The sequence below is a fragment of the Microchirus variegatus genome (assembly GCF_963457635.1).
Source record: "Microchirus variegatus genome assembly, chromosome: 10".
Taxonomy (NCBI): Eukaryota; Metazoa; Chordata; class Actinopteri; order Pleuronectiformes; family Soleidae; genus Microchirus; species Microchirus variegatus.
This window is the reverse complement of record NC_139811.1, coordinates 5,714,535-5,728,580: the sequence shown is the minus strand read 5'-3', so window position 1 is coordinate 5,728,580 and position 14,046 is coordinate 5,714,535. Positions and strand designations below refer to the sequence as shown.

Genomic DNA, 14,046 nt, shown 5'->3' with positions numbered 1-14,046 from the left:
CCAGTGCGCAAAAGGACCTCTGAAGAGCAAGCTCGAGGCGAATCAACGAAAAGAAGTCGATAAAAAAAAAAAAATGAACGGGCAGCCCTCACCGCCCGTCTTCGAGGACAAGAAGCCCGCGCTCCCCGTGGCCGTCAGCGCCTCCATCTCCGCCGCCGCCAAGGATTCCCCGACGCTGCCGGAGTCCTCATCCACGGACATGGGCTTCTACAGCGGCCAGAGCGCGCTCCACGGCGCGCAGGACTTCTACGCGGCGCAGCAGCCGTACGCGGCGCAGCACGTGAACCCGTACGCGTACGCGCACCACCACCACCACCACCACTACAGCCTGAACGGGATGGGTCCCGTTGGCGGCGGCGTCGGCGGCGGCGGCGGCGGCGCGTACCCCGTGGGCAAAGCCGAGTACGCGTATCCGCACGCGGCGTACAGGGAGCACGCGGCGTTCGGCGTCGGCAGGGACGCGCAGGCGGTCATGCAGGACAGCGGTGAGTCCAAAAAACCCCAAAAAACATTTATTTAACTGTGTTTTGTGTGGGATGAGTTTAATTTTATGTTATTTAGTGTGATTTTAATGAAAAGGCACGCGCACTATCCCAGCGTCACCTCTCCATCTTTGTCCTGAGGATCACAACAATTAAAATATGATATAAGCAAATTCATAAATTAGACACATTCTTTAATTCATAGAATTTTGGAGCATTTATATTGTGACTTTCTATCATTAAAGATGTTTTAGAAAAGTCACAAACTCACTTTTATTTCTTATTTCTACTCTAATTCTAATTATTGCAATCAATATTCAGATTCACACATATTAAATAGTTTATGTTCCCATATGGATATAAAACAGTGTCCAGGGATACAATCACATTTAAAACTACATTTTTAAAGACAGAAATAAACAATATTCTTGGATGGATTAAGATTTTTGGTGAGGTTTATTCTCTCCTCCTCTACTGAAAGAGTTCAGAAGCTGAATGTGAACTGAAGCGGTTTCAGCCTGCGGCGAAGCTCCAGGTTTTTATGTGACAGAGCGACAGTTAAATGTCTGTCATTTCCAAATGTGTCTCTGCGTCTATATGCGACGACGACTGAACAAGAAAAGAAAAGAAAAGAACAACACGTCTTAAAACAAAAGAGTGTCAACAGAGGCTCGCTGTTAACACTGTTTGATTATTTTCCTTTCAAACTAAATAAATCTGATATTTAATCTTCCTCTGAGATTATATTATCGTAGGCAAACGGAGATCAGTCGTAAGGATTTACGTCTTAAGCTTCACCTCGGGACAAACTGATTTTATTTACGCTATAGATTACGTCAAGTGTTACAGAATATGAATACACAGACGCTGTAATGTTGTCAACACTTTGACTCTTACTTCCCTCTTTTCAGAACTGCCGCACTTTGCTTTGTGTGTTTTTTTTCTCCCCTTCTTCTTCTTCTTCTTCTTCTTCTTCTTCTTGGCTCTATGTTTTCTCGAGCGTTGGAAGGTGTCTCTGTGCTAAACCGCAGAGGGGAAAAAAAACAAACTCGACAGACTGGTGTGCTGTTTTTTTTTTTTTTTTTTTTTTTTGACATTCCAGTTGGGAGTTGACTCCTGGAAATGGCCTCGGGGGACTTTGGCCCACAGCCACGCACATCAGGTGTCACGACACGTCAGTCAGCCTTGGCCTTTGAATCATCCAACACGGGGACGGCTCCTTATCACGCAAGGGCCCGGGCCCCGCCCCGACAAACACATAAATAAAAACAAAGCGAAGGCGCGTTCGCGTCGCTGTTCTTGATCCCCCCCCGTTACGCGAACCCTGATCTTGACCTGTGACCTCTGACCTCCAGAGCCTCAGAAATGAGGATCTGCCTCATTAGGACCAAGCTTTAGTGCCACGAGGACGACTGTTCTATAGCAAGCTCCACTCTTTGGAAAAAAAAGTGCTAAGTAGAACCATATAAGGTTCTTCGGCTTGTCCTCACACACTCTTACAAATAAGGGTTCCAAAAGGGTCCTTCTACAAGGGCTGAGGTTCTACCTGGAACCGTTTGCTTCTGAAAAACCATTTCCCAAATAAAGGTAGACACCAGTAGAACCATTTTGATCCAGAGAACCCTTTAAAACCCCTTTCCTGAATAAAGGGTTTAAAAAGGGTTCTTGGTAACACAAGGGTTGGTTATACATGGAACCAAAAAGGGTTCTTCTACACTCTTAGAAATAAAAGTGCTAAGTAGAAACCATATAAGGTTCTTCGGCTTGCCCTCATAGGAGAACCCTTTTTGGTTACCTTTTATAAAGGTTCCACCTGGAACCCTTAGTGTAACCCCTTTCCTGAATAAAGGCTTTTAAAAGGGTTCTTTGTGGAACCCTCTAATAGGGTTCCAGTTGGAATCTTTATAAAAAGGTTCTACCTGGAGCCAAAAATTGTTCTCCTATGAGGACAAGCCGAAGAACCTTATATGGTTCTACTTAGCACTTTTATTTCCAAGAGTGTAGGAGAACCCTTTTTGGTTCCATGTAGAACCAACCCTTAGAACCCTTTTAAAACCTTAGGGGGTTCTCTGGATCAAAATGGTTCTTACTGGAACCATTAGTGTTACCAAGAACCCTTGAAAAACCCCTTTATTCGGGAAAGGGTTTTTCAGAAGCAAATGGTTCCAGGTAGAACCTTAGCCATTGTAGAAGAACCCTTTTGGAACCCTTATTTATAAGAGTGTACTGAAGAGGTAGCAAAATGAGTACATTCACACACACAAACAGAAGCTTTTTTACTTTGCTTTACTTTTTATTGCTTCTCTTGTAATGTTTATCTCTTAACACGGCCCTTAACCCCAGTAAAAAATATGATTTAATACACACACACATATATATATATATTACTTATTCAGTCAAAAATGAGAGCAATTTTTTTAAAAAGTTAGTGCAAAAACACTTGAATCAACTGCTCAAACAAACACATACACATAGTATATGAAAAGGGTTTGGTTGTATCTCCAAAAGGCAAAGAAAAAAAGGGCTTTGGATACAAGAATAACAACATAAAGAGCATAAAGAGGGAAGGATGTATACAAGTGGGGCCTCCAGGCTACATGAAAAGCACCTATAAATCTCTGTCTCCCTCCCCGGCTGTGGGAGACACTCTGACCAAAATTATAAGTTCAGAGTGCTGGCGGAATTTCTTTGAAATTTCTCGGGGCTGCAGCAGCAGCAGCAGCAGCAGCAGCAGCAGCAGCAGCAGCAGCAGCGACTGCAGTGGCTATTTTTACGCCGAAGGACACGACACGAGTTCACGCCACTGCTCCAAGGAAAGCTGCCTTTTTTTAAAGGAAATAAAATAATGATTTTGGAAGATTGGCAAAGTTTTGGCCATATATAACATCTCTCTGTTTCCCTCTCTCGCAGTGAAAGAAGAGCCAGAAATGGAGGTTCGGATGGTGAACGGGAAGCCCAAGAAGGTGCGCAAGCCTCGCACCATCTACTCCAGCTACCAGCTGGCAGTGCTGCAGAGGAGGTTCCAGTCTGCTCAGTACCTGGCTCTGCCTGAGCGAGCCGAGCTGGCAGCTCAGCTGGGCCTCACACAGACACAGGTGAGGCCGCAGGGGAACTGTAGTTCAGTCAGAATCAGAATCAGCTTTATTGTAGTATGAGAACACATACACCACCGTTCAAAAGTTTGGGGTCACTTAGAAATGTCCTTATTTTTCAAGGAAAAGCACTTTTTTCAATGAGTATAACACATTTTCAGAAAAAAAAAGAAAATTTAGAGACAGAAATGTAAATTTTGAGAAAAAAACAAGAACATTTTAAGAAAAAATTACAATTTTGGAAAGAAATTACAATTTTGAGGAAAAAATTTTAAATTTTGAGGAAAAGAATGTACATTTTGAGAAAAAAAATTAAATTTTGAGAAAAAAAAAAAATTTGGCAAAGAAATTACAATTTTGAGAAAAAATTTACATTTTGAGAAAAAAAACATTTTGAGAAATACATTTTAATTTTGAGAAATAAATGAAAATTTGAGTAAAAAAAAATTTGATTTTGGAAAGAAATTTAAATTTTGAGAAAAAAAACTTTTGAGAATTTAACATTTTGAGAAAACATTTTTTTTTTACTAACATTTAAAATTTTTGTAAAATTAAAAAATTCTAATGGTACATTGTGTTTGCTAATAGTGTTAGAAGACTATTGGATGATTAGAAAACCATTAAAAAAAAATCATTATTTCTAATCTAGTCAATGTCTTGACTATATTTTCTATTCATTTTGTAACTCTTTTGATGAATAAAAGTGTGACTTTTAATGGAAAACACAACAAAAATATATGTATAGGTGACCCCAAACTTTTGAACGGTAGTGTACAAGGAATTGTTTCTTTGCACATAAAGGACAACATAGTGGACAAAAGAGTGGCATAAGAATGAATAGGGGATTTGTACAGAGGTCTGGTCTATTTTAAATATATCAATATAAGCATGAGTGTGTGGAAGCTACAGTCAGGATCTGTTTTCTGTAAATAATCAAAAGTGTGTTGTATCACACTGTAAATCACAGCCTTGAGGATTCAAATGTCATCAGGTTTATTTACTTCAAGCGAAAACGACGCAGAAAACGGAAGCTGCCGCCAAAAAAGGACGAGAGCTGGAAGCAGATGAGACGTCTTCGTATTTTACATTCTATCGTTTGGTAAATACGTCAAAGCCTGTAAACCACGATGACACGACAAGTTTTTTTTGGGGAGTTGGCACCGAAAGCAGCTGAACTTCAGATTTGAGGCACTCAAAAAAAAAAACGAAGCTCCAGCAAAACCAGCTTAATTAGTTTAATTAGACGAGATGAAAGCGACCGAGGTTTTGTGTCACAGACAGATTTGAAAGAGTCTGAGAGGTTAAGACGGGACAGCTGTCACCCAGAATTTAAATATTAGTTTAAGTGTCACTTGATGTGGAAGGTGTGTTTGCTAAACATTACATGCAGCACGCTGCTGTACCAGAACCAGAAATGTTTTATTTTACTTTTTTTTTGATTCTTAAGCCTCTTAAATGTGAATATTTTTCTGATTTCTTTGCTCCACTTTGACAAAGAGATCATTAAAACTGAAAATAACATCAGATTATCATGATATCATAATAACATATGAAGGATTGCGGTTGGTTTAAAGTTAACCTGAAGTTGTTTTTTTTAGTATCAGACTCTCTCACTATGGAAAGGGTAAAGGGTTCTAAGTACCTTAGATTAAAGATTATAATACCGTATAATCTGAAATATTTTATGGTCATTTTAAGATAAGAGGAGGTGAGGTTTCATTTGCTCTGGGGGAAAGAGTTACAACAGCAGATGTGATCGTAAAAATGATATCAAATCAAATATATAAGGTTTAAAGCATGTGTAACCCACATATCCACTCACTGACCACTTTATTAGGTACACAGGACAGGACACATTTTGAGAAAGAAAAATAAAATTTTGAGAAAAAATGAAAATTTTGAGGAAAAAAAGGAAATTTTGAGAAAAAAAAATGTAAATGTTGGCAAGTAATTAACATTTTGAGAATAAAATGAAAATTTTGAGAAAAAAAACTTTTGAGAAAAAAATAAGAATTTTGAGGAAATTTTAAAAATTTTGAGGAAATGTTAAAAATTTTGAGGAAATTTTAAAAATTTTGAGGAAATTTAAAAAAAAAATTTGAGGAATTTTTTTTAACATTTTGAGGAAATTTGTAAACATTTTGAGGAAATTCAAAAAACATTTGAAGAAATTAAAAAAAAAATTGGAGAATTAAAAAAAAGGGTCATTTTAAGATAAGAGGAGATGAGGTTTCATTAGTCACACTGGGGGAAAGAGCTTACAACAGCAGATGTGATCGTAAAAATGATATAAAATCAAATATATAAGGTTTAAAGCATGTGGAACCCACAAATCCACTCACTGACCACTTTATTAAGTACACAGGACACCTAAACACACCTATTGTTGTCTTTTCATCGTTTAAAATCCCCATTAAATCCCCAATTTCTGAAAATACTTATCTGGCACAAACAGCAAAGCACTGTGTGGACACGTCTGTACCTAATAAAGTGGCTGTGAGTGTATGGAATATGGGACATTAATTTGTGATTACACTGCAAGTGGGTCAACGCGTCGTTTACAGATTATATAGAAACATTAGAAGCTCCGAAAATATCTATTTGAAATAAATGTAATTAAAACGATTGAAAAAAAGAAAAAGAAAATGGAGTTGAATGTGATTTGGCAGAGCTGTAAAGCAGCGTCTGTTATGTCAGGCCAGTTTACACAGTCATACCCGGCATTGCTTTGATAATTTACCACCACAAGAATTATCTTGGCTCAAGTGATATAAAAAAAAAAGAAAGAAAAAGAAATCTTGCTGCACAGGTTGTTTTATCGCCCGCTGCTGTAAATCATTGCCGGAGTCGTCCTCGTGCTTAAGAAAACAATAGGCGACAACAGCGTCACGCAGCGTGCACTTAATTATGACATTTATTGTGCAGGCACTTGTCAGTTTGGTGTTGTTTATACAAACGGTGACATCATAATAGTCGTACTGCGTTTTTAAAAGGAGAGGTTTTATCGTTCGCGATGTCACCGCTGTAATGAGATTATATATTATTTAAAAGATACAGAGTTTATGACAAAGTGTGCTGCTACGGAGCTCATTATTATTCTATAGCAGCTCATTGCTAACCTTTCTTTCTATCGTTTGGTGCCGGGTAAGAAAAATACTGTGCTTCTTTGCGTCGAACGTAGCTGCTACGTGTGGAGTTTGCACCAAAACAATGAACTTAAAGTAGCTAAGAGCTGCTTGTCACAGTTTCTTCAAAGCAACCTTTGGTGATTTTTGTTATCGTTTCTATGATTTGGCACCGATTTTCATGCTCGATCAATGAGCGATCGGGTACTTTGCTCGAGTAACCTTCATAGTCACAACTAGGCCAGTTCCCTTTCCACTTGTCCACGGGCTGGCATCTTCGTGAATAGAAATAGTGCTCTGTCAAGCAAAACTATCAGACCTGACCGTGGGAGCATTGCGCCAGGGAAACTGCTGTGGAGGGAAGACATTGAAACAATAAACTTAAAGTAGCTTAGAAACATTTGCTTGTCGCAAACGTAGCTGCTACATGTGGAGTTTGCACCAAAACAATGAACTTAAAGTAGCTAAGAAAAGAAAGAAGAAACATTTGCTTGTCGCAGTTTCTTCAAAGTGTGCAACCTTTTTTGTGATTTTTGTTGTTGTTTCGATGATTTGGCACCGATTTTTTATGCTCGATGTTCCAATGATCGATGATGGCGATTGGATACCTTGCTTGAAGTAACCTTCAATAGCCCAGTTCTCTTTCTTTGTGTCCATGGGCTGGCAACACAACAGAAACAGAAATAATGCTCTGTCAAGCAAAACTATCAGACCTGACTGAGCGAGCGTTCAGCCAGGAAAACTGCTGTGGAGGGGGGGGGGGAAGACACTGAAACATTGAACTTAAAGTAGCTAAGAAACATTTGCACACAACTAGCCCAGTTTCCCTTTCCTCTTCCATATTCGTGAATAAAAATAGTGCTCTGTCAAGCAAAACTATCAGACCTGACCGAGGGAGCGTTCAGCTGCTAAAACTGCTGAACAAGCAGGTTTTTGGAGCGGTAGAATCCGCTTCTGAGACTTGACATGGGTGCTTCTTCTCAGCCGCGCTCTAACCTGTACGCAGTCTTACTTTATTAGCGCCATGTTTTTGCCCACATGATACAAATAAGTTCCCATGTTTAACACAGAAATGTAAGATCTAGACGAGAGATTAAACAATTAACCGATAACTAAATTAATCGTTAACTGTTTTAGCTTCTTAAATGTGAATATTTTCTTTGTTTCTTTGCTCCACACAACAAAGAAATCGTTAAAACAGAATAATTTTGGTTTGTGGACAAAACGATTAATCGAGAAAATAATCGACAGATTAATCGATTACGAAAAATGATCGTTAGTTGCAGCTCTAGTCTAGACAACACTTGTATTGAAAAAAACCCTCTTTGTGTGAATGTAAGAGACATTTATTTACAATTAAAGGCAGTTTATTACAGTTTTTAAAGGTGCCACAACATATGATGTACGTGTGTTCCCTCCAGGTGAAAATCTGGTTCCAGAACCGTCGCTCCAAGTTCAAGAAGCTCTACAAGAACGGAGAGTTTCCGCTCGGCGATATGTCTCTTGAACACAGTCCAGACGCCAGCGATTCCATGGCCTGCAACTCCCCGCCGTCCCCAGCTGTGTGGGAAAACGGCAGCAGCAGTAACAACAACAACAACAACAACAACAACAACAGCAGCAGCAGCAACAACAACAGCAGCAACACAAACAGCAAGAATACTGCAATGCTGGAGCCCACCAGCAGGGTGCAGGCTCCCTATCAGCCCCCAGTTGAGTCCTCGCCCACCTACATGGGCGAGTTCACGCACCAGAACTGGTACCAGCAGCAGGCCACGCATCTAAGTCTGCAGCCGTCGGGGCAGACGCACCACGCCGCGCCGACGCCACCGTCGTCGGCCGTACAGAGCATGGGCGCCGTTTACTGAAAAAACAGACTCGCACGTGTTGTTAAAAAAGGCTTTTCTACAGTAAATGTGGGTTAAAAAAAGAAAAAGAAAAAGAAAAGAAAGAAGCAGCGTAGAGCGAGCGATGCCGGGGTTGCTTTTTTTTTTTTTTTTTAATATTTGAAATCACTGATAATATTTTGTATATTTAATATTTTAAACATGACCATATTTATGTCAAAAAAACGAGTCCGTTTGTCTCTCTCTCTGGTGTGTGTGTGTGTGTGTGTGTTCTTGTACTTGCAGCATACTGAGGACCAGTGAGGGGTTTTTAACCAACAAAGTGAGGCCATTTTTACAAAGTGAGGACATTTTGGCCGGTCCTCGCTTTGTTCTCATTGAAATCACGTCCTTAGGTTGTAAACATGCTACACTGTGATTTTAGGTCTTCAATTTGGTACAAAAACCCCCGTTTTCCAGCCCTGGTGTTTCACACACTTTTTGCGTCTGGGGCTCCACCTGCAGAGATTTTAATGGTACTGCACCCAGTCGTTCTTTATAGATGTCATTCATGAAGTAGATATTTGTAATGGTGTTGATTTATAAGGTGGAAATGCTGGTCCTCACTTTGTCAGCAACTGAGTACTACTGAGGCTGATGACCTTTAAAAATAACCCACACAGAGGGACACAAACCCTGATTCACGAGAGTTTTCTCAGTGGCACAAACCATTATAACCTAATTTTAAACCTCCACGAATAACACAACCAAACACTGTTTGCGTCCACGTTTTTATATATTATTTTGCGTCTGGGTGTCTAACTCTCAAGTTTTTAGCGCTACACGCTAATGCTAATCCAGGACAGAAAAGGGGGAACTCTGGGCCACACGGTGGAGTAGCGCCTCCGGGTTTTCCGCAGTTTCCTCCCACAGTCCAAAAACATGACGTTAACTGGACACTCTAAATTGAACCATAAGTGTAAACGTGAGAGTGAATTCCTATATGTTGACCCGTTAATGGACTGGTGACCTGGTTAATGCAGTAGTCAATGAATGAATGAATGAAGGGATGTCACTTAAAAGGTCCAGTGTGTGAAAGTGAACATACCACCCCTAAGTATGTATACGTGTGTAATAACTTAATAAAACTAATTTGGCCGTAAAACTTCCCCTTTTATATGTACTTCATGCAAAGGCCTTGTTGTTTTTACCGCATCCCGAACGGACAAACCAGCTAGCTCATGTGTTTTGCGTTTTGAAGAACGACTTCCTGGTTTGGTAAAGGCCACCGTAGTTTGTGTGCTTGAGAATGGGAGGGGTGAGAGGAGGGGAGTGTTTGTGTTTGTTAAAATCTCAACATTAGTCACCAATACTTGAGTTTACCAGACTCTAAACTGTGCTAGCCGTAGTTGAATTGCATTGTGGGTAATCTTAAGTAAAAGAAGGATGCTAAAAGAACGTTATACGTTTGTCAAATTGTGTCTTTAAGCTCTTAAGATCCTCTTTACTGACCCTGTTTTTCATTGAATTCGAGACATTAACTGTTAAATGAGTCCAGAAACGTTGCTTTAGGCAGATTTTTTTTTTTTTTTTTTAACCCACATTTAATTTAATTTAATCTTTCTTTTGTAGATGATTAGACTTCGGAGGTGTACTTTTAATTTTTTTTTTATTCCCAGTGACACGACACGAACATCTGTTACAAAACTATATCCCAAGGCCAGTGACGTGCATCTGATGAAGTCATTGTCCGGGATCGATTGGTTTAGTCTGATTTGGACAATAACCGAGCGATGGAACCTGTTATCCGTGATTGTTTGTCCCTTTGATTTAAAATATGGATCAAATGTAACGTCAGTAAAACTGTAAAAAAAATGGAGAACCAGTCAATCATTTGCAAAAAAACAAAACATTTATAAGGTTATATTTAAGTTTGTATTGTTAGTTTTTTGTATTATTTATTTGCTTGTAAAGGTTCCTGTAAGGATTTAGTCAAAAAACTACAACTTTGTATCGTTTCTTCTTTCCCTAAAGTGATCAAGACATTTAAAGTAGTGCTGTGCAAAAGGTTAGCGCACGTTAACGCGTGACACGTTTCCATGACGATTGACCGGAAAAAAGACGCCAATGTTTACCAGTTAGCTCCGTTAGCTGCATTAGCTCCTTTAGCGCCGTTAGCGCGCCTACAGTCAAACTGGAGCGGTCTGTTTGTTAAAGGAAAACCTGTGTACTACGTAAGTGTGCCTCTGTTTTTAAAGTTTAGCGTCACTTTAGAGACTCATTTTAACAATCTGGAGTCGCATGAACATGACGTCACACGCGTCTTTTCCTGGTCAATCGCCGTGGAAACGCGACAGCACTAATTTAAAGTAGTCTGATCTTAATTCCGGCTCACAGATACTGTACGAAAGTGACTGTAAAAGCTGACTATCAAGAGGAAAAGTAACAGTGAGCTGGTGCTTAAACATTTAAAACAGAAATAACCTTTACATGTTGTAAAATACTAACGTGCTCGTACTCAGGTCTTTTATTTATGGAGTCCAATGTAAATCCAGAGTAGTGCAAAACAAGAATTTTGTGTTGGAGAAAGTTGTATAATAATAAAAAAAAAGAGTAAAAAATAAAAAATAAAAAAAATAAAAATGTCTATATTTGAATTGGCGTCCGGCGTGTATTGACACGCAAACACAGTAAACACACACACACACACACACACACAGAGTTGAGAGTGTGCTGACGGTGCTTTGCAGGAGAGCTTGTCACAGTGAGTCAGACAACAGATACAGGTTGCACCCATCTATATATTACACACACACACGCACACACACACACACACACACACAGTGCGTGTAAAGGGAGTTTGTGGGAGGTGACAGCAGCAGCAGACACTCTGGAGTCTCTGGATACTAATAACACACCGCTGACACTGAGACAAGGGTGTACACGGCTTTCATGTGGCACACGGTTGGAAAAAGGAAGAGAAGTGTGTGTGTGTGTGTGTGTGTGTGTGTGTGTGTGTGTGTGTGTGTGTGTGTGTGTGTGTGTGTATACACAGAGTCACAACGTGGGGACATGTCCTCTTGATGGGGGGGCGAAAAAGCAAATCCTCCACAATGTAAATTTACTGCGTATCCGGAGTGAAGACGTGTTTTTGGTTCAGTTAGAGTTAAAATGCAGCCACATATGTGCTTTTCTTCTTCTTCAAGTAAAAAAAAAACAAATGTGACACATAAATGTGCAGTAAAATGTGACAAAAGTGGGTTTAAAATTATAATAAAATAAAATAAAGTGCTGTGTGAGGGGGTATCTGAGACAAATACATGGGCTTAAACCCGGGTTAAAATTCATGTTTGACAAGCTGGAATGTGTTTAATTGGCATTCTCTCATTATCCAAATGACTTTGCATGACACATGGATTATTATTATCATCATTTTTATTATTATTTTTGGCTTGGGCTCCGATTGGAATAACTGGGAATCCAGGACCTGGGTGAACACACATTAATGTTGTTTGTCTTTTTGGCAATCGCTGTGACAATTACAATCGCTGTATTTGCATGCATGCTAATTAGCGATTGTGAAATTTGACCTCATCCATTTTAACCCGTTCTTTTCAGGATCAGTGGATATTGCTTATCTGTGCCTGTCCCGGGATTTAAACCGGCCACCACTCTGCTTTACAAGCCCGATTCCATTCCACTTGGCCATAGCCGATGCCGTAGCCGTTAGCCAACACATTACTGTTTGTAGCAAACCTTATCTTTTACAACTTAGAACAGTTAATTGCGTTATTTTTTTTGTGGGTTCTCCCAGATTAAACAAAATCCCACGTGTACTTAAGTGAATGCATTGTCCTGAAAAGTCCTGGACTCACAACTGTGTATGTGTGTGTGTGTGTGTGTGTGTGTGTGTGTGTGTGTGTGACTAATTGCACTCCAGGCTGTGTCAACCAACCAAACCTACAGGTTTGGTCACAAAACATGAGATAGATACCAGGAAGGATGTTCACTGATCTCTTTGTGACCTTGTTTGAGCTCAGCGTGAACTTTGCAAAAAAAAAAACCCAGCGGTTGCAGCAGGTGAACCCTGTTTTTTGAAGACTCCAGATCCTGCTCCAGATCCGTTTGTCCATTCTTTTGCAAATCTTGCCCATTCTGAAAATATCATCTGAATCACAGTCTAAAACAAATACCGATCGTTTTAAAGGTTTTTTTCCGGTCGCGGCTGTTGCGTGACAGCTTCACTCAGCAACGCGGAGACTCAACTCTGACTCCAGCTTCGCCCGCAGCTCCATCTTCCGGAGTTTTCTCATCCCGTTGACAGGTTATACGTTAATGTTTGTGTCTGTAATCGTGTTTAGCGTCTAGATCCCACATGAGTCACCGGGGATTGTTCATTTTGTTTAAAAGGGGGAAAAAAAAGCAAATCATCACGTCTGTGCACAGTCACTTGTATTTACTGTATGAGGCAGTTTTTCATGAGGTCGGCGTCACGGGCAAATGTTGTGTTTGTGGACTTTAGAGCGGAAACTTTCAGCTTCTGTTGCAGAAGTTTTAAAAACCAAAACCCTTCTCTTTTTTTAATACTGCATAATCTTGATATTTGCAAATATTAGGGTTGGGAACCGTTCATAATTGAACCGATACAGCATCGGTATCTGGAATTTGGTACCAAACGGTACCTTATTTTGGTACTTTTAAAATGTTTTTCAGTTCTAAAAAAAAGTCTACACTTCTCAATTAGCTGATAATTCCATGTGTCGATGAGGGAGATTCATCGTTTCTAGCTTGACTGAAATGCACTTGCTACTACGAGCACTGCTAGCGTAGTGCAACTACGAGCACTGCTAGGGTAGTGCTACTATGAGCACTGCTAGGGTAGTGCTACTGAGAGCACTGCTAGCTTAGTGCTACTACGAGCAGTGCTAGCTTAGTGCTACTACGAGCATTAGTGCAACTACTAGCACTGCTAGAGTAGTGATACTACAAGCACTGCTAGCGTAGTGCAACTACTAGCACTGCTAGGGTAGTGCTACTACTTGCACTGCTAGCGTAGCGTAACTACTAGCAATGTTAGCGTAGTGCAACTACGAGCACTGCTACCGTAGTGCTACGACTTGCACTGGTAGCGTTGGTAGCTGGTGCAGCAGTCGTCACTTTCCGATGAAAACTGATTATCAAGTTTTTGTAGTTATCTGGTTATTCAAGTGCTCGTGTAAATGGAATAAACTGATTTCCTTATCAGTTTATCGGTTTTTGAAAAACGTGTTTAATACACAGAGGTTTCTGTCAATAATCTGATTTCTTGGAGACATGTATGCACCTTAAACGGTTTATTCCAGTTACCCGATTATTGCCAGTAATCAGTTTATAAGTGTGCATGTTAACGCACTCATTGATTTCATACCTTTAAACAATACTTTCTATACTGTGTTACCCTCAGTCAGCGATGAGCAAACAAAGCAGCAAAACAATCCCCAGACGTCCACTTTAGCTGCATTCAGACATGCTTTGACATTCT

General features: G+C 40.0%; 1 protein-coding gene across 1 annotated transcript; it reads left to right on the top strand.

Moving 5' to 3' along the window:
- Positions 1 to 73: 73 nt before the first annotated feature.
- LOC310933413 (homeobox protein Dlx3b-like) lies at positions 74 to 8,567 on the top strand (the record flags this gene model as incomplete). Its single annotated transcript, XM_083896898.1, has 3 exons — positions 74 to 485; positions 3,393 to 3,577; positions 8,121 to 8,567. The coding sequence occupies 3 exons, from the start codon at positions 74 to 76 to the stop codon at positions 8,565 to 8,567; spliced, it is 1,044 nt and encodes a 347-aa protein (XP_083753024.1).
- Positions 8,568 to 14,046: the final 5,479 nt, after the last annotated feature.